The 22442-nt window shown below is 40.2% G+C and overlaps 1 protein-coding gene across 3 annotated transcripts; it reads left to right on the top strand.

The window, feature by feature from the left end:
* The first annotated feature begins 1093 nt into the window (after positions 1 to 1093).
* LOC121322291 (protrudin-like) lies at positions 1094 to 20910 on the top strand. Of its 3 annotated transcripts, none has more exons than XM_041262064.1 (14): positions 1094 to 1279; positions 1984 to 2226; positions 2667 to 2737; positions 3498 to 3681; positions 4336 to 4431; positions 4567 to 4679; positions 7045 to 7169; positions 9774 to 9845; positions 10706 to 10729; positions 11269 to 11289; positions 12263 to 12407; positions 17266 to 17312; positions 19507 to 19588; positions 20005 to 20910. In XM_041262064.1, the coding sequence occupies exons 2-14, from the start codon at positions 1985 to 1987 to the stop codon at positions 20073 to 20075; spliced, it is 1293 nt and encodes a 430-aa protein (XP_041117998.1). In that variant the 5' UTR covers positions 1094 to 1279; position 1984; the 3' UTR covers positions 20076 to 20910. The 3 variants fall into 3 exon arrangements, with proteins under 3 accessions (XP_041117998.1, XP_041117997.1, XP_041117999.1); XM_041262063.1 differs by having other exon boundaries at positions 3495 to 3681; XM_041262065.1 differs by lacking the exons at positions 10706 to 10729; positions 11269 to 11289 and having other exon boundaries at positions 3495 to 3681.
* Positions 20911 to 22442: the final 1532 nt, after the last annotated feature.

Raw genomic sequence — 22442 nt, 5'->3', positions numbered from 1 at the left:
GCGAGCCAATAGTCACGTCCAAAGAATTGTGTTGTTGTTAGTTGCTTTTGCAAATTGGCACCAGGAGCCTGGGGTGTGCTGCTTCCTGTTGGAATTTTTTATTTTTTTTGCATTAAAAAAAAAAAAAAAAAAAGATTAAAAGAATTGTGTTCAGCCGAGCAGGTGAAACATTCCAAGTGACATTGGTGAAACTCTAAATCAGGTAAAATCGTGTTCATATCAGATAATCCAACTAAACACATACACACACACACACACACACACACACACACACACTAATTAAAAGTTACATGCTTGCCCTGACATTCGTATGACGTTGCGATATGAGCACAGTAAAGTGTACTTAGCTTGGCAAAACATAGGCATTGTAAATAAATATGGTACATTTGCATTGTAGAGGTACCAAGGTAAAGTAAAGTAAATTCCTAGTCATGGTCTGTGTAAAGCTGGCTTCAGAGTTCAATCACCTGATTCATCTTGATCATCAACTGTTTCGTGTTATAAACAGTCACAAGAATCATTTCACACTGAAGTCTATCATTGAACACCACATATTCTGAAAAATTACAAATGTGACCTTAGCATTCTGGAGATATGATAAAGTAGAACTTTCTTCAGCAGTCAAAGCACACTATACTGTTTGTATTTTACTGACCTCTAGTGGAGAGTTGTAAATAATAAAGGTGTAATAAACCTGAGTGTAAAGTAAACAGCAATCGCCCCCAGTAATATATATCTCCGTACAGAAAAAATATAAAACTGATACTGCGTTTTACCGATGGCTATAACGATATTATATATATTATATATATATATATATATCTATATAATATATATATATTATATATATATATCACACTTCCAAACTGTGACATGTTTACTATTATATTCCGCAATCAGAGATTTGACGGTGGGGTCTCAGGCGTAACATATTCTGTCACCGATTTATTTTTTATATTGTCCCCTCATCGATTACTAGCAGATACGGTTGGTACTTTATTTCTTGATGAATCGAGAGTCCTGTTGTATCGATGCACTCTCCCCTCGATTCCTGTCCCTGCTGCTGAATCGATGTTCTCTGTGATCACTTCTAGCAGCTGTTTGCGGAAGTGGCTACTTGACTTTTGTCTATCAGTAAGCTGATTGATGCACCTGTCAGCCAGCGGTTGACACTCTCTGTATTCAAAATAAAGTAGCTGTAAAGTACAATAAAAGTCTGTTTCATTTAGAAAGTTCGAGAAGAGGATTGTACACTTCAATTGCAAATCAACGTAATCAGGTACCGTACCAATTTGCAACACATTGGCTTTCAAAACAATTTGCTTGAACTTAAGTCGTTTCTAGAAAACACGCGCAGCATGTAAACATCAAGTAACAATTTAACGAGATATACATAAACAAATAGTAGCACATGGAACTAGGATGCTGGCATAACCATGTCACAACATGCACGTGTTTTGTAAACACAATTCGGATAAATACAGAACCCTGTATTCAATGAAAGCCAATGGACTGTGCGTGTGCTCATTTAGTCTTTTCTATTAATGCTTCAGGGTTTTAACAATGCAATGGCAGTGCAGGTAATCAATATGTGTATGTATTTACATCGATATTAGCAATTGCATTATGGTAAATACACAGTTGCAAAATTTACATTTCCTGGTAGGATATGTTGTCACATATAGTGTTAGACAACTCTGGGGCAATTTGAAGATTACAGAAACAAGGATGGAAAAATGACTCGCATTGCATAGTAGTTTTTTGTTTGTTTGTTTGTTTGTTTGTTTTTACCGATCCCTTATAGAAAAGAATAGTAATAGTAGTTAACTTTTAAATAATTGCACTGACACCAGAATAAAACAAATGCATATAGTTATAGTTTATTACTTTCCTATGTTTTGTTTACTGTGAGATTTTTTTTAGGGGCTCAGTTCAGTATATTAATGAATCAAAGACAATACTGTAATATGCATCTGTTGACAGGATGCAAGCGGAAGCCATGGCGGCCCCAGAGCAGCCACAGGGGGGCGCCGCCGCAGTGACAGGTGAGCGTGGGGATCTGGCTGAACTGGCCCATGGGGATGGGGGGGTCCCTGAGCTGCCAGAACTCCACAGCCCCAAACCACAGACCTTTGATCTCTTCAACATGGTGGTCTCCTTCAAGAGGATGGAGATCTTCCTGGAGCCCCTCACTGACACCTGGGAGCTGGTCAAGTACTTACTGAGGTGAGAGCTTTAAAAAAATTAAACATCCTTGTAATAATACCATGGGCTGAAAAATGAGAGTAAGTGATAGAAAAGTGGCTTGACTTCAAGACCGGCACAATTCTTTTATGCATGTAGTTAATCAATAACTGCATCAGCTAAAGGTTGGTGGTGTGTCATTCCTCATATAAACAAGTATATATTGTATTGCTACAGTTAACTTCAAGGTGATCATTCCATTCCTGTAAATCCTACCTGCCATAAGAGATTGTTCTCGAGTCAAAGCATGTTATTTATTTTTAATGCTGAAGCCCCCAGACACCATAAAAAACAATCTAAAGACTTGGAATGGATAGATTCTTGAAGTTGCAGAAATACATTAGCGCCTGGCAGGAATCAAAAGAGCTGGCTCTGCCCTGACTTCCCTGTCAAGTTCATTCCACTCTTGTCTCTTGTTGCAGGTGGAGAATGCCTATCTGTTCGCTGCTCTGCTGTCTCATATTGAACATCGTCTTTCTAACTCTGAGTGAAGGTGAGAGTGAGACATTCTTATCAGGACAAAAATAACTGACTCCAGATGCTAACGGCTGTCTGCCCAGTTGTCATAAGTCCAGGGAGCTCTTGGTTTCTGATCAATGATGGTATTAGCTGAAATGCTTGATTAGATGTCTAAGGGGTTAATTTAATCAACCTATACACCGTCACTGTTGGAATCCACCGAAATTGCATTTTCCACTTATTATTAGGGGTAATCATAGGATTACCATGGTTATGTGGTTGATGCAACAAAGGGTGATTCCTTAGTGCTGTTAAATGCTTAAAAAAAAAAAAAAAATACAAGTGGAATGATCAAATCAACCTCTTTGTTTCCTACAGGTCTAGTATAAACAATAAGCAGAGATGATCAAATCCTTATGATGCAGTTATTGATTAACAACATGCATAATAGAGTTATTGGATCCTTCAAGAGCAGACTGGATGCTGTCATGAACAGTACTGTATAACCCTCTCTGTGACCTTAATAAGACTTTTACCAAGCCACCTGGAGGAATAGAAATCCATTTAGCCATTGATTCCCAGAGGTTTCATTTCCCCTACTAACTTGGTTAGGGTTTTTTAGTTTTTCCTCTCCTGAATACTAGTGGACCACGCTTTCATCAAAGCAAGCGAGTATAGGTGGGCCGAATGGCCTTTTCTCATTCTACAATTTCTTATGTTCTTATGGTATTCAGAGCCTTGTCAACGCTCATTTATGCAAATCTTTGTAACTCAAAGTTCTGTGTCTCCAGCAGCCTGGTTCTCCCTGCTCCTGCTGGGTATCTTGGCCCCAGCTGTGCTGGGGTATATGCAAGTCTGCTCCCAAGAGAGCCCTTCAGAGCTTGTCCTGCAGAGAAAACGGCACCACGCTGTCCAGCGCCAGGACCTCCAGACCGTGCATCTGAGCAGAGAGGAGGCACTGCTGGAGGTCAAGGGGCTGTGAGTATCAGCTGCGCTGACAGTTTCCAGGTTTGCTAAGCATCATTCCATGTCAAATCATACAGAGTTTTTTGCTTTACTGTCTCAGCCATTCTTCAACCTCGGATGGCAAATAGGTACAGCTTCAGCTCTATTACTTGTTGTCAGATTGCTGGATGTTGATGATTGGATCTGAAGGTTTTATAACCAAGGCGATATATAGATCACGTGAGAAGCAATTCCAAGAGCTTCTGATGTTGATTTCAGGGCTGTTTTGGAAATAGTTGCCATTAACATACAAATCCCCCATCACTGCACTACATATAAAAAATGAGTTATCAGTATCAAGCTAGTGTCCATAGATGTGTGTCACCTATGGGAGATTTAACAAAGAAGCAGGGTTGCCTGAGCCATGTTGCTACTTTTCCTCTTCTCAAATCTGATGTGGAATGACCCCCAAACTATTCTGCACCTTTTTGGAATACTTAATATTTGAGAGCTACACTCCCTTGAAATAACTGAGGAGAATCTAGGCTAATCTCCAAATGAAAATACATGGGAAGGCTTCAATATGGGGGGAATTATGGGAAATTCCCTTTTAAAAGCATTGGGCATTAGGACCAAAACAAGCCTGTAGCCCTGTGTTTAACCCTAACGGTTGCTTCTTTGTTCCAGGTTGATGCAGTTGGATGAGATTCTGTCACGAGCCTGTCTGTCTGCAGAATCTGTGTACCGAGTTCTGTACTGGGAGAACCACAACACCTCCTTCCTGTGAGTACTAAAACTGCAACCTTGCACAGTCCGTCGTCATAATTGTGCAGTGCAATAATCCTGCTCTCTCTCTCTCTCTCTCTCTCTCTCTCTCTCTCTCTCTCTCTCTCTCTCTCTCTCTCACTGTCTTTGCAGGTTCTATGGGGGGCTCCTGACTGCACTCTGCGTGATGTATACAGTCCCTTTCTCCTGGATCCTGGCAGTGGTTAACAGTGCCCTCTTTCTATGGAACAGAGAGTTTGTGCGAGGTGAGCAGGCTGGTTTGCAAGGCATCATGTAGGTGGTGGCAAACTGGATCAACCAGGAAATGTCATTGTATGTTTTATTTAGAAGCTTGTAGCTCTAAGAATGTCGGAATGGAATTCTCAAACCAGAGTCTGTTCCAGTACACACACCCTCAGGACTGGAGTGCAGAATCAAAGCTGAACCCAAACTCCCAAGTACAGACCGGCAGCTCTAGCAAAGTTCACTTGGCTGTCACTGAATAGGTCTTTACTGTTCTTGCAAAGAATTGCCTTTTTCACTAGAGGGAGCTAGTGCGCTTTGATTAGTTTCAGAAGCGTTTTGTTTTTTTGAATGAAGTTATACTGGCTTCAGTGTGCAGTGCTGTCACAAACATTTCACTCCTATATGACACGCCCTAAAGATGCAACAATTAATAAACATTTAAGTACAAATTGGTTTGTAAACAGTTTTTCTTAAAAAAAACCCACAACATTACTGTGGAGTAAAGAGTAAACAAGCACAGTTTTAATCCTCATTGAAAATCAAACTGTTTGATATGAGAGATCAGATGCTAATAGTTTAATGCCATTCAGGCTTAATTAAACATTACATTGAAGCATTCATCTCCATCCAGGAATAGCAATAATAGATTGTTGGTAAACTGGATAGGAATTGCAACAAAGCAAGTGAGCGAATAATCGGGAGGCCCAGAAGTTTACAGGACTTTTATTTGTAGCCAGTGAAGAATCTGGGGTTACCTGAAAGAACATCTCTTACGTTGCAGTTTTACATGCTCGTAAGTGGATGTAGATCATGGTAATCTACTTTCTCATGACACTTCTGCTAGTAAAATGAAGTTATACACATTTTTAAAAAATGACCTGTGATTGTGCGGTGCTTGCTGAGTTAATGGCAACATTTCTGCTGTTTTCATACTGGTGAAAAACATCTGTGGGATAGAGAAGTGGGGACTGGAGCAACAGCAGACTCTTAAATATCCACCAGTGCAGACCACTGCACCTGCTTTACTCTACGTCGTGTCTCCAAGACTGGGGTGTTGTGCTCCCACTGTTCCCTCCCTCTCTGGACTTGCTTAAATTCAATCTTCAATTTGGGGAATGTTCCACATCCACTGGGAATCTCTTGAAATCAGATCTCTGGACCACTTTAAATGGTTGAGCAGGTGGGACAGGGCTGTGCTAGACTAAAGCTGTCCAGGCTCAGGACTGGTGTGAGGTCATGCACATAACCGTAGTGAGGGAATACAATGGGATACAATGACAATAGGTCTATATTATATTATATCTACAATAGGTCTGTGTATATATGACCTCGTTTTGATCAGATTCAGAACTTTATTTTTCCCTTATATTTTGTTACAAGTAACTTTAAAATACTGAAAAAAAACAAAAAAAAAACAAACTTGAAATAAATTACACACTCAATTTAAACAACACTATTCCTTGGCAATGTACAATATGAAATGTAAAATAATGTTTGTAAAAGCTGGCATAAACTAAGTTATTGTAAGTTATTTTTATATATTTTATTACAAATAACTTATTAGAAGTAACCCCTGTACAAGTTCAGAAAAATAAACCAACTTGAAATACGTTATGCACGCAATACAAACAACACTATTTTCTGGCAACGCACGATATGAAAAGTAAATGATAATGTATAGTATATAGCAGCCTGCATAATCTAAGTTATTGCAATACAGTACAGTAAAACATAGACGATAAACAGATGTGTACAGTACCTTATAGATGTTGAGACTCCAACCATAGCAAAAACAAAAACAACTTTGATGCATTCGGCCAATTGAGCTGATAAACAACTATAAGAAATGGTCATAACATAACCATTTGCCTCCATGAAGGCTCATAGTGTGCTATGGCTCGAGTTTTACAGATTCGCTTTGCCACTTTCTGTGTCTTTATTGACAGCTTTCCCCGCTGCCATGCCGTCACTATGCGCTCTACATCACTACTCAATGTTCGAAAGTTGTTTGCATTATGCAATTATCCAAATTAAAATGTAATGTACAGTGCAATTTGTGACTGCACAGCTTCGCTATTAAGTAAATTATGCATTTAGCCGATATGCAAATAAGTGGAGTCGACTGTATTTGATATAATCCTGTCGCTCTGCATTTACTGGGTTTTGTGGAGATAAATATTACAGAGGGGGGCCCTAACTTCCAAGGTTTTCATATGCGGCAAGAAGAGGGCATTGGAGTTCAAGCAATTAGTATTTTTCAGAATTGCCCCTGTTGGCTGCAGCTAGTTTGAGGATAGGACCCTGCTCACAGTCCACATGCCTAAATGACATGTCTGACCCTGCCAGGCAGCACATTTCTGTTTCTGTGTGATCTTTTTACTGTAGTTGTGCTGGAGTACAGGGAGTCCTTTCACCAGAGACAGCTCAAACCCAAGGAAGGAGATGGTGAAAACATGGAACCAGAGCTAGCAGCTTTTATGGACCGGACTCCAACACCTACCAGTGTGGAGGTGAGTGAGAAACAGCTTGCCTTGTACAGTAAAAGTGACATCACACCGACTTAAGTGGCCGTCCCAAAACTCAACTCGAGTGCAGTATAACAGCAAAATCTTTACGTATCTTTAACTTCCATTCTGATTTGTAAGCTATCAGTGGCTACTTTTGCAGTGTGCTAAGTGATGGTGCTAGAATTCAAGCTGGAAAGGGTATACTGACTAAATAACCCCAATAAATTACACCAAGTCAGTAGTGCAGACTCTGTTAAACAAATAGGGAACCCCCCCTTTCATCTGCGCAGTCAGTCGAAGCTGTAAATAAGGTGGACAGGGCAGTAAATACTGGAGTGGAGTGTGGCAGGGTGCTGGGCTGGCTCCTAGGACCTGCACTTCTAAGATTGGAACGTAACCATTAGAACTCGGGAGGGTTGTGGGGGATCAAATTAGATAATTGCTTCACTGCTTATCCAGAACGGAAAAAGGAAAAAAAACTATGAATTGTGGCAGATTGTGTAGTGCTTTTGTGATGTGGATTAATGTTCTGTGGGAGTACACGTAAGACCACAAAACTCCCATTCGCTTGCGAGCTGGATTCAGGAGCAGGCCAGTGGAGGAGAAAGCCCATTGTAAAAACCTGTTGCCCAAACAGGTTCCCTGGTATGTTCATCTCAACCACTGAGCTACCCCCATACGCATTGCTCAGGAACGTTGCTGCACTGTCAAATCTGTTCACCCTTTCAGGCTTTGTGGGTAGCCTAATTTCATGCAGGCATCGAGTCATTTCAGCTTCTAAAGCAGAACAGAATTATTAGAGCAAGAGAATGATCTTAATTGTAACTTGAGACACATGTCCTACATAGTGTTATAGTAGAACCCAGCATTTTCTGCCCATTTACTCAAAATGATATTAAATTCCAAATGTCTGTGTGTCTACTTATTGTTTACTTTTGTTTAAAAGATAATTTAAACAAATTGGTTTTAATTAGTTACAGATCTCTTATTTAAAATAAGATAGGAATCATAAGCCTTTCATATATAGTGCTACCCTGTTATAACACAACCTCTAATAGTGCTGAATCGGTAAGATAACACAGTAAGGTTGTGATTCCCATTAACCCCATAATGCAGTTTGACTCACAAACATTGGGTGAACGTTCCAGATATACAGTACGAAGCATGGCAGACAGCAAAAAATGAAAATCTTTCTCTGTTAGAATGAAACTTGATGCAGTGGACAGAGTAAGAAAGGGTGAAACTGAAGCAGCAGTTTCAAAAGATACAAATGTTGAAGAATCTACATAGAAAAAAGACAGAGAAAAACAAAGAGATTTTCTTGATAAGATTGATAAGGAAGTGTCCTAGTGCCAATTAAAAAAAAAAATAAAGTATCTCCTAGTAGACTTATCTAATGTATCTCAGTCCTGTCAATGCCAATATTCGTTAAGGCGAAACACAAATAATGCAGTCTCTGAATTATGGACCCTAACAACAGCATTCGAACGGAGTAGTACTGTATATAGTTTTTGTTCTAGGTTTTTAGGGAAGGATTAGGCAACTGATACCCAGTTTCAACTAGCCAACCAGGATTAGTTTATTAAAGCTAACTGGTATGTAGCGCAGTGTCAATAAAAATGCAGAAAAGTGTTTGTTTTCCTTGCCTACAAAAAGTTTGCCTGTGACAATGAACACAGATCATCTGATTCCAATAAGGTTCCGGAGAGCCCTTTGCGGTCTTGTGTAGCTGTAGGGATAATAAAGCTGTAAAAGATTATTTCCCACCTCCCAACGGGAAGCAGAATGGCCAAGCCTGCCCTGGCAGTGCAGGCAGACCAGAGTGTTAGCATATGTTTCTCTCCAGTGAGTGCAGTGGAGATAACATGCCTCCTAGTGGAAGCTCTGTGGTATTGTAGCTGCTGTCTGCAGGGATGTTAGCTTGTACCATGCTTTTAATGTGCTTCAGCATACCATGGTTTATAACGTGCTTTACCTTGCTGGCCTGCTTTCATTATACATACAGTTTGCTTTTACTAGTATATTACACTTTAATGATCTATAAAGGAATCTAAAAAAAAAACACCTCAGAACAACAGTTCTGAATCTTCACCCTTGTATACAGTTTTTTACCCTAACCCTAAACCTAAGCTCTAACCACTCTGTAAGTTGTTTGAAAATGATTCCTGAAATGTAAATAGAGTTTTGCTATCTAAACAAACAGACTTGAGCATTGGAGTCTCTCTGCTTTGCAGGCTTTAATAAATCTGAATTCAGTCAGGTTGTTGGATCCCGCAAGGCTTGGGTGCAGGTGTACACAGATGTGCTGCCAACAGGTCTCCAGTCAGATGTGATAGCAGGCTGACACTGAGACCCCCACTGCAGCAGCCAGCTGGATACCATGAAGAAAGCACAAGCCACTACTGAGCACAGCCAAACCCGAGACATGTGCTTTCAGGCTAGATATCTAGACTGGAGTGTGGCCTTGTGGTTAGAGCTCAGGCAGTGTGGCTTAGTGGATGGAGATGAAAGACTGGGAGGCAGTGTGATTTTAATAAAAACTGAGACACAGGAGCTGCACTTAACTGCTAGTATTTAGGTTAACTCCTTGTCTGTCTGTCTCTGCAGGATCTGTCCCCAGGGAGTGTTGATGAGGCAGAAGAGGCTGAGCCTGATGATGAGTTTAAAGATGCTATTGAGGTGAGAGCATCCTGTAGTCCATCTGCTAGCTGCATGAATTCCCTGCTTACCTTAGTACTTCAGTGGTAATGCCTCCCCTTATAACTCGTACCCACTGCATTTCATTGCTCAAACACACATACCTTCACAGAGACAGACACAGGCCTTTATACTCAGAATTACATACTTTTGCTTTCAATAGCATAATTATATACACCCTCCCCCAGAGAATCCTTCTCTGTTTAAGAGCAGAACTGCTTTCATGTCTTTGAATTTAGTAGAGCTGTTTGTACAGTCCTCAGTAGCTGGACCTGGGGGACGGAGCAACCAGTCCACTCCCCGATGGTCCAGGCGCTGACAGCCCAGCCTTCATATTTCATGCCCAGCTGAGAAACCTCCTCCCAGCCAGCTGTCTGCAGAATTAGTGTGTGTCGCCAATCCAGAACAAACACACTGTGGGTGAATCCAGGCCCTGTCGATTCTGAGTCCTTCCACATAAGGATGTGGCAGAGGGGTCGAAGGAATCAGCTGGGGGTTGTGTTTGTTTGTATTTATTTTTCTTATGATTTACATTTTTGCAGGAATTTTGAGAGCCTTTTGGCCATCTTTATTGTAAATTGGGATTTACCTGATTAACAAAAACGATTGATTGGTAGATTGATTGATAAGTGATTGAGTTTTGGGAAGCCTAAGTATGTCAATGTTTATGGGGTTGAAGTTCTGATTGGGGGAAAAACAAAACAAAAAACTGAGCCATAATACTGTGAGATGGTTTAAATATACTATACTGTACAGGCACAAAGACTCACACAATCTCACACAGAGGCTGTGACTTGCATTTATCTGTAATACGTATTCTTTGTGTTAATTTGCATTCGAAGGAGCAACAGCAGCTGATTTTGCCGGTAAGTGCTCAACTGTATAAGAATATATGTGTGAGGGAAAGAATGACTAAGAGTGCCATAGAGTAAGAGCAGAAAAAAGTAAACAGAAGTGTCAGCATCATTGCAAGTTTGACTATCCCAAACCAACATCCTTTATAATCAAAAAGTGTTATTTCAGGATTATTTTTTGTTTGTATTTAATCTGGAATCAATGTAAAACATTAAAAAGACCTTTACATATCCAAAATATGCAAATGAGCTCACATGTAATGCATTACAAATGCAACAACAGGATTTGTTGTAAGGCACACCAAACACTCCCTATTCCCCTTAGTTTGTAGTATTTATTATCCCCACTTGGGATGCATATCAGGAATTCATTTGAATTTGCTCATATGTCAAGTTTGGCAAATACATAGAAAAATGGTGTTGATTGCAAGTTGCATAGGAATCTGGCTATTAAAGGGTAAAAAACTAGAAATTCACACAAGAAAATAACATATTATAACTATTGTTTTTGGATGAAAAAATGTCTGCTTTATTTTACTCTGCTTTCAAAGGAGCAACAGCTGATATTACCGGTAAGTTCCCAACTGTCAGAGAGAGTGGAAAAACTAAAGGTGTAGAATTCACATTTCAAATTCAAACCCCTCCAAAACACAAGAGAAGTACACTAAGCAGCTGCTGAACTACAATAAGTTTGATGACTTAACTGCTGTCAATATTTCCAACATCAGTAATGTGTCAGACCACAGAAGTTTTTACATCCCTTGCAGGACTTCAGTGGCTCATTGCAGGGTTTAATTTATGCCCCTGTAAGGCAATAGCTCTGTGTCTGGGTGAAGGCAGCTCTCTTACAACCCTGGGGAGAGGGGAGAGCTGGTAATGAGTTTCCCAGGCTTCCATCATCCTGAGGGGGATTGCAAACCCAGCTCCTGGTCAGGGCTCCCTGTGCTGGATGAGTTATTGTTTGTATTATTTGTGCATGTGAGATTGCTGTTCTGTAGACTGCATTCCCATCTTTACGCTTCACACACAAGCTTGCAAAGACTTTGTGAATTGTGAAGTTTCAGTATTGCCTGCCAGACAGTTAATTGGATCTGTCACTAGCTGCACAGGTGAATGAGATAGGTCTTAGACTGCTGTTGTGGAACAGGAACAGGTAGGCTCAAGCTCTCCGGCTGTCACAGCTTTCCTTTGGCTGGTTTAATTTGCACCTCCATGTGACAAAAGGGTTATTTTCTATGCTATCCTTGTGAATTAAAGAAAATGTGAAGCTGTTTAAAGTGCAGTGGATGCATTCTATTTCCTGTTGGTTACAGCAAACGTGCATTATCAGCCTCCCTGTAGAAACATCTTCACCGCCCAGCATGGGATCAGGTGACTGTCTTTAAATCTTTCCATTGCTATTTCGGTGTGGAAACTCTCTTTCTAGCAAGCCTTCCTACTACAGGTACAGACTTTCTGCTCAGTGCCTCCGTTGGAGTGGCCCTCACCCTGGCTCAAGGCCCCCTTCACTTTATTCAAGTCCGTTCCTCATTTTATTTTATGTAGGAGGACGATGAAGTCCCACCATGCACTGCTGATTTTGATCTTGGGGTTATTGACAATGGCCTGCTAAGCAGAAACGAGCCAATCAGGAGCAAAGTGTCCAAACTGACTGAGAAGCTGCGGAAGCGCTATCCTACGAACAACTACGGTACGTAACAGAGCCCAAGCAGACCCCCAGGCCACGTTACCTCAGTCCCTCGGCTACATTTTACCGGTCTTTTTTATTATTTGGCTTACTTAATACTTTAACACTGCTCTTCCCTCCTTTGACAGACAGAGGCCACTGTTGTACAGCAATTAACACTCTGCTTCAGGCTTTGCTGCAAACGGTGTTTATGCAGTTGTAGTATCTTCTCCTGGAGAACCTCATTGAGATAATTGTGAACCTCCATGTTATTAGGTGTGCTTATACACAACAGATGTTACTTTATACAGGGAAGGAACACCAATGATGACCATTCACCCCACATAATCAGGCCTCAAGTAGCATAAAGCTGTAGTTTAATAGTATTTAGTTTGTAGATTATTTAGTGTTGTTACGTTATACTTTCCAAATGGTCCTAGAGGAAAAAATGGAAATGAGTCTTTGTAACTGATACCTTTGTAGTTTGTTTGACAGATGCACGCATCTAGAATTGTATGATGTCAGAGAATCAAAAAGCACAGGTGCAGGGGAGCAAGGTTAAGCAAAGACATGCAATTTAATAGTTTAGACAGTACAATAGGGTGTAATGATCAGAAAGCAGTACAGCTATTCAGTCATCCTGTAAAGTAGAGATTCATTTTTCAATAACAGGTAAATTAGCTGTGCTTTGAGCAACATGTGTTAAGAGTCTGAAATGCATTTCTTGACACTAAAATTGTGACATAAATACAATCAAGCAGTAATAAATCCTACTGAAAGCCTCTCTGTTAAAAGGAAAATTCCAATAACTTAGTCACAATTTTCAAAAGTTGAGCTGAGGTTCTAATATTTGGTCCGTTTCTCAACACCTTCCTTCCTGTCTAACAAAGGTAATAATCGCTGTAATAATCACAGGGAGACTCACAAAAAGGATTACAGTTCCTCTTAATAAACCTTCCTCAGTCTCTCTCACACTTACTTACTCGAGGTGAGGGGAGGTTGAGAGGGTAAAGCATGACAAACTTACATACATGAATTAAGAAAGAAAATAAAAGATTAATGAGATAAACAGCAAATTCATAAACTCTGCCCCAAATACTCCAATATCCCATGTACTGTAGACCCTGCTGGGTAGCACAGCTGTGCAGTCTTGGTTATTAGCAGTCAGTTTTACTGAATCTCAGCTGGCTCTTAACAGCAGTTCTCACACTGTGCTGTTTCCTTAGTCCTGGATCACATTTAGAGACTGGGTTTCGCACCACTAGCAATGATTAACATGGTTATCAGTGGGTGTTGTAGTGACAAACCTGTAACTTGTTTTCCGTAATCATGCCGGATAGCGGTCTTATCCACACTAAAGGCCAGAAGCTTAACACTGGAGCCTCAGGGAGATAAGGGCACACTCTATCACTGGGGATTAGGAGTGCTGACAGGCAGGGGGAGGAGGGGAATTCAGTGTAGTACCTCCAGTTCGAGCCCTCGTCGCACATTACCACATGCTTACTCCAACGCACATACAAACACACAGTGTTGCCGGACAGGAGCAGGGATGTTGTGGGATGAAGGATAAAGATGAGGGACTGGGAGGCAGGAAGTCAGGTGGTTAGTGCTATGGAACTAAGATGAATTGTGCCTTAGTGGTTAAGTCTTAAGGGTTGGGGAAGCATGGCATATTGGTTATAGCTGAGGGATAAGGGTGCGGTTGGATCTCTTAGATAGGTTGCAGAAGTGAAAATGTATTTTTAGAAATAAAAAGCAATCATAGATGGAACATGCTGTAAATGGAAAGAAATGTAAATGTTTCTGTGAGAAGTCTGTTATTATTAGTTGCCCTGATATAAATACATGTAATCTGTCTAGATAACTGGCTATGTATGCTTTGTTGTTTTAAAGAGGTTACCTATTGCACAGTGGCATGTATTAAAACAACATCCTTCAGATAAATGAGTTCACAGCCCTCTCTTTAAGACTGGATAATAAATTGATTAGGCCTAATCAAGCCCATTTGTAACTGCCATGATACACCTCAGACCCTCCCAGTCTGGCAGGACATTAATCCTTGACCCCCCTTCTCCTCCTGTTCCTCTGTTTGTCTGTCTGTATGATAGCCTAAATCCAATTCCAATTGTGAGTCTAATGAGATAGTTTTGGTATTAAAAGAAGATATAAAAATCCTTAACCCCTTAATGCCCAATGAAAAAGCTGTTTGTTATTTTCATTTTCAGATTGACTCATTTCGAACTTAATTTATCTATCTGAACTTCCTGACCTAATGATAACAATGTGTTGTACTCCAGTAATAAACATGAAATCGAATGTAAAAGCTTCTCTTTGCACTGCTGTTTTCCAGCCTTCATTGCACATTCTTCTTTTGAAAAAAAGGAAGTGCAGAAAGCGAACAACAGTAAAAGTCTCAATAAGTACTGATTTAACTGCTTTGTATTATTATAACTGTTCTTGCAAAATATTTACACATCGTATCCAGGTTTATTTACAACTGTGTGGCGTCTCTCTGAACTAACTGCCTGCATTGGCTCACGGGAGCAGAAGGATTTATCCTAATCCCAGATAAACATAATTGCCAGTGCAGTTAAACCGGTAGAATTAAAATACATTGTTTTAAAGTGCTGGCCAAAAGTCTGGGTGACTCAATTGAAGTTGAGATCAGAGCTGAAATATAGCCTATATATGAGTATAAACTAGCACTGAGGTCTTCTCCCGCTACACATGACAGAAGTGGCAGCTACATCAAGCGCTCCTTTCTTGTTACCGCTATTTTGAAGGGCTGAAACATTTTCATAGATGAAGCTTCTTACAACAGATGCTCACGCTGAAATTTATTGAATCAAACCTATTCTGTGTAATTACTAACAACATTCAACTGATCTCTGGGGAGAGGTAGGCATATCACAGGGGCATGGGTGGAAAAGGACGAGGAGTGAGGTTGTAGGCGAAGGTATACCTCAATGTTGGAGAATCTATGGGCAGATAGACCCAATCTCATGGGGGAGATAAAGTGGGAGAATATGGAATTTTTAGATCCCTGATCTCCAAGGTATTATAGGGGCAAGTGGATGACATTGGTGTGTAATATTTAAGTCGTACACCATTCCCTGTGCCTCTGAGCGTTTGTTAGGATAACTTTATAATTAGAAATCTTAAGACATGTGCTCCAACTCTGTGGCAGGAAGTTAGTTATACAGAAAGCCAGTCTATTCTTTTTTGGTGAGTCTTACCCGTTAGCATCTGTCTGTGTGGTAAACCATTTCTAATAAAGGAGTTTTGGAGGGGCTAGCTCTGACATACTCTATCCCTGACTCCCCATTTAAAGAATGCGTTTGGATTCCTAGCCAAAAGTGTAAACTTGAAAGAGTTGTCTGTCTAAGATAACACTCCATATGTCAATCTTCTGCAGTTGGGTCAGTCCCATAACCAGCAATGCTAATGCTACTGCTAAAGTGAAAGGATTCATGAAAGTGCTTTGGCCTTAGTCACTAGTTTTTTTTTTTTTTTTTTTTTAACTCTCTTGCAAAGTCAGATTGCATCTTGATATTTAGCACTAAATAGCTGCTGCCCAGCACTGCCACCAGGAACTCCATTATCTGCCCTTCTTTACTTCTACAATCATAATGAGCAATTGAAAGTTCTATTCTGATGCCTCTGAAAGCAAGTTTCAGTGTGGCTCTGTTTTCCACCCTCTTGCATGTGTTGCCTTCTAACTGAACTGGATTTCCTCTTAACCAATCCATACCCTGTAATTATTAGCAAATAGTAGTTCCAGTAAGCCTAATTTACAGGTCCTGCCATTCACTGGGCTCTCAGGAGCTTTACATTGTCTGCAGGAACTTCCATTTCAAATAAGGAAATACCAGTCTATACAATATCAAACCCCTGACTGACAGGTATGTATGACAGAAACACGCAAAACCTAATTTGTCACTGTATTTGGCATGCGTGAGATTATTAAGCATTCTGTATAATGAAAGAATAGATTGCAATGAAATAACTAAACTATTCCAACCAGTGTGTGGGCTTAAGAGGAAAAAGTTGATTTATTTAGTAGGTCATTAACTTGCATGGAACCCTGGCACCCTTTGATATTCCTCGTCACGTTTTGATTTGGGGTTCTCTGCAGTGAAATGTGAAGCTCAATGGAGAGTGAAGACGCAGGACAGATGAGTGTATGATTGTGTTGAAAGCACTGCCTGCTTGATGGCTGTGTAATGAGAGAAGCATGCTGCCTCAAAACAAACACAGACATAGTTCTGCCCACATTAGATGTAGACAGGCGGACACTTCCAGTGTAAAAGATTCTGTTCAGTAGGGATGTAGCTTTCTTGGGATTAGAGATTGGTGTGTAAAAACCACAGATGCCAAACCCCATTTTGGTGTCCAGAGGCTGTGAGTGACTCACTCCACAGGGGTCAGAAGCTGAGCTACGGGGACGTTTGTCATCCCTGCATTCCTCATTGATGTGGTTACACTGCTGACATTCTCTACCAGTGACTCCCACGGGCTGAGAGTAGATTTTTTACTGGAACTCAATAGGAAGTGGTTAGAACACTTACCTTTCATCTCTGGGACCCAGATTCCATTCCAGCCTGGGCCATCTATGTAAGTGAATGTAAGTAATCAAAAGCACCATTACAGTTGATGCTGTTGCCAATGAGACATCAAATCTGCGACATGCCAACACTGGGAATGAGGTTTCTTATCTATATAAATATTGTATTCTGTAAATAAACTGAGAGTGGCGGCACTGTGTATTTATAGACTTCCAAACAGCAGTGTTAAACCAGGTCTCCGGTCAGATGAATAGGTATACAGTACTGGTGCTGCGATCCCTTCATTGACTCACTTTTTCCTCACTTGTTTGCTACAGGCAATTGCTCCAGCTGCAACGCTGTCTTCTCAGTGCTGAAGAAGAGAGTGAGTCACTTCCAGTTTTCTAAAATTAGAATTTATTTATTGATCTTGGGGTCCCTTGTGCGCTTCCAGTGTAATACAATCCAGTGTTGATCGTGAATGAAATGTTTGTTGGCAGTGTTATTTTGGGAGAGTTAGGAAACATACATATATTTGTAGTTACCCATTATTTATTTATTTATTTATTTATCTTTTAAAACAAAGTTTGTGTAAATATTATAACTTTGCTGTGAGAGTTGAGATATCCCACATTTTCTGCATTTTTGAGTTAATTCATTTTTGCTTCATTGAAAAATTGCAATCCACAACTTGTCTAATTGGTTGTCAAATCCACCCTTCATACAGATTACAACATCATATCAAGTGTGTGGATATATATATAGATATAGATATAGATATAGATATATACATACACACAGTGCCTTGCAAAAGTATTCAGACCCCTGACCAATTCTCTCATATTACCGAATTACAAATAGTACTTTGAAATTTCGTTCTGTTTGATATTTTATTTTTAAACACTGAAACTCAGAATCAGTTATTGTAAGGTGACATTACTTTTATGTTGGGAAATGTTTTTAAGAAAAATAAAAAACTGAAATATCTTGCTTGCATAAGTATTCAACCCCTGTGCTGTGGAAGCTCCCAGTTTGCACCGATGAAAGAAATTGCCCTAACGAGGACACAATTACCTTACCATTGGCCTCCACCTGTGAACCATTAAAGTTGCTGTCACATTTTCTGGATAAAAACCCCACTGTTGAAGGATCATTGGTAAGGCTGTGAATCTGAAGGAAAATGAAGACCAAAGAGCATTCTACAGAAGTTAGAGATAAAGTAATACAAATGCATAGATTAGGGAAAGGGTACAAAATAATATCCAAGTGTTTGGATATCCCCGTGAGCACAGTTGGATCAATGATCAGAAAATGGAAGCTGCATCACACCACCCAGGCACTGCCAAGAAAAGGCCATCCCTCAAAACCCAGCACTCAAACAAGAAGGAGACTTGTGAGAGAAGCCACAGAAAGGCCAACAATCAGTTTGAAGGAGCTACAGAGTTCAGTGGCTGGGAGTGGAGTAATGGTGCACCAGTCAACCATATCAAGAGCTCTGCATAACACTGGCCTGTATGGGAGGGTGGCAAGAAAGAAGCCGTTACTCAAAAAGTAGCATCTGAAAGCACATCTGGAGTTTGCCAGAAAGCATGAGAGTGACCCAACTGCGATGTGGGAAAAGGTTTTGTGGTCAGATGAGACCAAGATGGAGCTTTTTGGCCAAAACTCAAAGCGCTATGTGTGGCGCAAACCTAACACTGCCCATGCCTCAAGACACACCATCCCTACAGTGAAGTATGGTGGTGGCAGCATCATGCTATGGGGATGCTTCTCATCAGCAGGGACTGGGCATCTTGTTACAATTGAAGGAAGAATGGATGGAGCAAAATACAGGAAAATACTGCAAGAGAATCTGCTTCAGTCCGCTAAAAAAACTGAAGCTTGGGAGGAAATTCACCTTTCAGCAGGACAATGATCCCAAGCACAAGGCCAAAGCAACATTGGAGTGGCTCAAGAACAAAAAGGTGAATGTCCTACAGTGGCCCAGTCAAAGTCCTGATCTCAATCCCATTGAGAATCTGTGGCACTATTTGAAAATTGCAGTCCACAAGCGTCGTCCAACCAACCTGAACAACCTGGAGCAAATCTGCCAAGAAGAATGGTCCAGAATCACTCCGACACTGTGTGAAAAGCTGGTACATACTTACCCCAAAAGACTTAAAGCTGTTATTGCAGCGAAAGGTGGCTCTACCAAATATTAATGTGTGGGGGTTGAATACTTATGCAAGCAAGATATTTCAGTTTTTTATTTTTCTTAAAAATATTTCCCAACATAAAACCAGTGTCACCTTACAATAATTGATTTTGAGTTTAAGTGTTTTAAAATAAAATATCGAACAGAACGAAATTTCAATGTACCATTTGTAATTCAGTAATATGAGAGAATTGGTCAGGGGTCTGAATACTTTTGCAAGGCACTGTATGTGTATGTATGTATATATATATATATATATATATATATATATATATATATATATATATATATATATATATATATATATATATACATATAAAATCTTACAAAGACAAGTAAAACATTAGTTTTACTTTTTCTCTATATTGTTTTTGTGGCTCTCCAGCGCAGCTGCAGTAACTGTGGAAACAGCTTCTGCTCAAGGTGCTGCTCATACAAAGTCCTCAAGTCCAGCATGGGGGCCACCGGTAAGCATTTGTTCATTTGTGTTGAGTTTATGGGGTTTAGTTTTAATTTGTTCCTCGTTTCACTTAAACAAACCCAATATTAACATGTATGCCTATAATGCCTGACTTCTGGGACACCATATAAAAATATGGGTTTCAGTAGCAAGTTCTCTTTCAGAACTATAAAGAAAATATATGTGTGGGAGTGTACATGTTTTCAAGAAAGTTAAGGAGTGGACAGACACTGAACTCAGTTTCTCTGTATCTTGCTCCTAGGGATCTAACAATCGTGTTAGTTAATACCGATTTCTATCCAGTATAAAACATTGGGGGTGTATGTGTTTGCACAGGACACACCTGTGGAGTGCAAAGCCATGCTTACAACACAACCCTGTTGTCTTGGTCAAATTGGTATTATTTATTTTTTATTGCTGCAGCTCCTGAAGCCCAGAGGGAAACTGTGTTTGTGTGCAGCCCCTGCAACCAGAGCCTGATCAAGAAGGACTAGAATACACCATCTTCTCTCTCCATCTCTGTCCCCAAACCCCCTACCTGTATCCCCTAACATTTAATTATGTCCATTCCTTCTCACTCAACTTCTCCCAGGACAGGAGGGACTGACTTGAGTCATGAACCCATTTTTAGGAGAAGCTCGCACAGGATAGCTAGATTAAGACATTTTCAATCTCATTTCTAGTGTATAAGGGAAGGGGCTTCCTGCATGTATCCAGGAAGCCAAACATGGTGGTGTCGGATATCTACATGTATATTCTCAACCTCTTGATTTTCATACTTTTTTAATAAGCAATTTCAAGTATTAACATATTTGTAGGAGCGAGCCTGCAGTAGAAAGAAAGCACTGTTGGTGGTCTGGTCCTGGTCAAAAAAAGAAAAAAAGTGTTACATAATAAGCATGTAAATATAAAGTGTACAGTATATGCGGAGATCAATGTAGCTTTGTGAGTGAGCTCATTCCTTGCAGTTGGGAACTATTACTGTTTCTTCATTTTTTCACATTCTCTGACATTAATTGTAAGCAGAGGTAATGCAAGATTATCAGCAGCTTTCATGCACACTTGGTTAAACAAATAAAGGATTATTCTGATGTGATATACATTACTACAAATATCCTGTAAGGTAAATGATTCATTTAAGAAAGTTAGTTGCTGAATGTAAATCACTGGCTGAATATGTATAAGGCTGTGAGGAATATGTCTTGTGTTTTTATTTATTTTTATTTATTTATATGTTTGTTTTAAGGGGACATTTTCTGTATTGATATAATTTTGTTTTGAGTTTTATTCTGTCAAAGCTCACCCTTCACAATAAATGCAGGTGGCAAGGAGTGGTCTGTGTGTGGAGTCAATGAATGAGTCAGGATTGAAACATTCTCCAAGGGAGGGTGGGTTCAAGGGAAGGAGGGAGGGTAGTCTGTTGATGCATTGCTGCCAGCAGGGTTAACTGCGTGATTGACATCAAGTGACTCCCAGGGGAAAAGCCCGAAGAGCAGTATATCTGATTTGATGCTTAATGTATTGGTTGTTTTGTCTTGAAACTTGTAAGTTATATCTACCACCAGTAGGGCATTTGCTTGGTGGGCTTTAACCCCTGTCTAATACGGATGTCTGCAGGTTTAACTCCCAATATTGCTTGAAAATGGCTGGATGAATTTTTAAAAAATAAATTATTGACCAATGCACCTTTTATATAAGGGTGTAGTAATCAGATTTGAAGATGACCTGATTAAAGGTGATGACTGGTGACCATCTTTGGCTTTTTATTTGGCAGGTGAGTGCTTACTGTATTAAATGGGCACACATACAGGGGAGCTGAATTTGTATGAAAGGTGACCAAGCTAGTGAAGAATTAGAGCTACAAAAACTAATTATAAAATGTGAAATGTTGATCAAGTTAAGGCGCTAATAATGGTGGATAATTGCAGTTTAGTGAGATAATTTACCATTCCAGCAACCCAGTTATTTTTTTGATGTTGTTCCAGAATCCACGCATTAGAACTCTGTTTACTGGCCAGACTTGAATCAGGTCAGTGAGGTGAATATCTGGCTTTAATGCAAGAAGACCAGATTTTGATTTCTTCCACACTGCCACTGTTTTCTCAGGAAAGCCCTAGACAATCTGTAGAAAAGCGACTTTGGAGCAGGAAACCAAAAATGCTAGAGCCAAGCAGCTATCACATCCAGATCCTTTGGGTCTGTAAGCTATGCCGAATAGTATCCTGATTTCAGCACAAGGGCCAAGCACTAAGGATTGAAGGCTGTTGTACAGACCAGGAATTAATTTAGTGCTTGTGTGGCAAGAGGGACTGACAGTACTGGGAATCAGAGCCTTCTAGTTGCCAAAAAGGTATACAGCGTGCATTATTCACACATTTATTGTTTAACTTCCTGTAGCACGCTGTTATCCTTGGCAGGCTGAAGGATCCTGGTGAAGTACTTCCTGTGTTCTGCAGTGCAAATGGGGAACCAGCGAGTTAGTTACTACAGATGGATCTCTGCTTCAAAAGTATAACTGGGCATCGCTAGCACTGCCCTACAATGTGAAGCTGGTTTTAATCCCAGGACCTTGTGACTCACTAACATTGGAGACTATGTGCATTTTTTTTAGCTGATTTGTGAGATTTAGAATCCATGGACAGCAGACAGACCACATCAGAATAATGACAGGACTAGATTTGCTGCCCTCTAAACTTGAACCTCGTGCCTGGGCACACATTCCTTAGTATTGACTCTAATTTAGAGTTCTGACAGACTTCCCAAAGGGCAGTCTTTTTCTATTTTAGTTTCCCAGCAGGCTGTATCACCAAGGGAATATTATGAAGCCTGCTGATTTTTCTCATTCTAACAGAACCATGACC

The sequence above is a fragment of the Polyodon spathula genome, chromosome 10 (genome assembly GCF_017654505.1).
Source record: "Polyodon spathula isolate WHYD16114869_AA chromosome 10, ASM1765450v1, whole genome shotgun sequence".
NCBI lineage: Eukaryota > Metazoa > Chordata > Actinopteri > Acipenseriformes > Polyodontidae > Polyodon > Polyodon spathula.
Note: the sequence above shows the minus strand (reverse complement) of the source record. Positions and strands in the feature narration are given on the sequence as shown.

Coding starts and splice junctions, on each gene's coding strand:
- LOC121322291 (XM_041262063.1), top strand. CDS start 1,985: ATGCAAGCGGAAGCCATGGCGGCCCCAGAGCAGCCACAGGGGGGCGCC. Junction 7,170..9,773: donor CAACACCTACCAGTGTGGAG/GTGAGTGAGAAA, acceptor CTGTCTCTGCAG/GATCTGTCCCCAGGGAGTGT. Junction 10,730..11,268: donor AACAGCAGCTGATTTTGCCG/GTAAGTGCTCAA, acceptor CTGCTTTCAAAG/GAGCAACAGCTGATATTACC.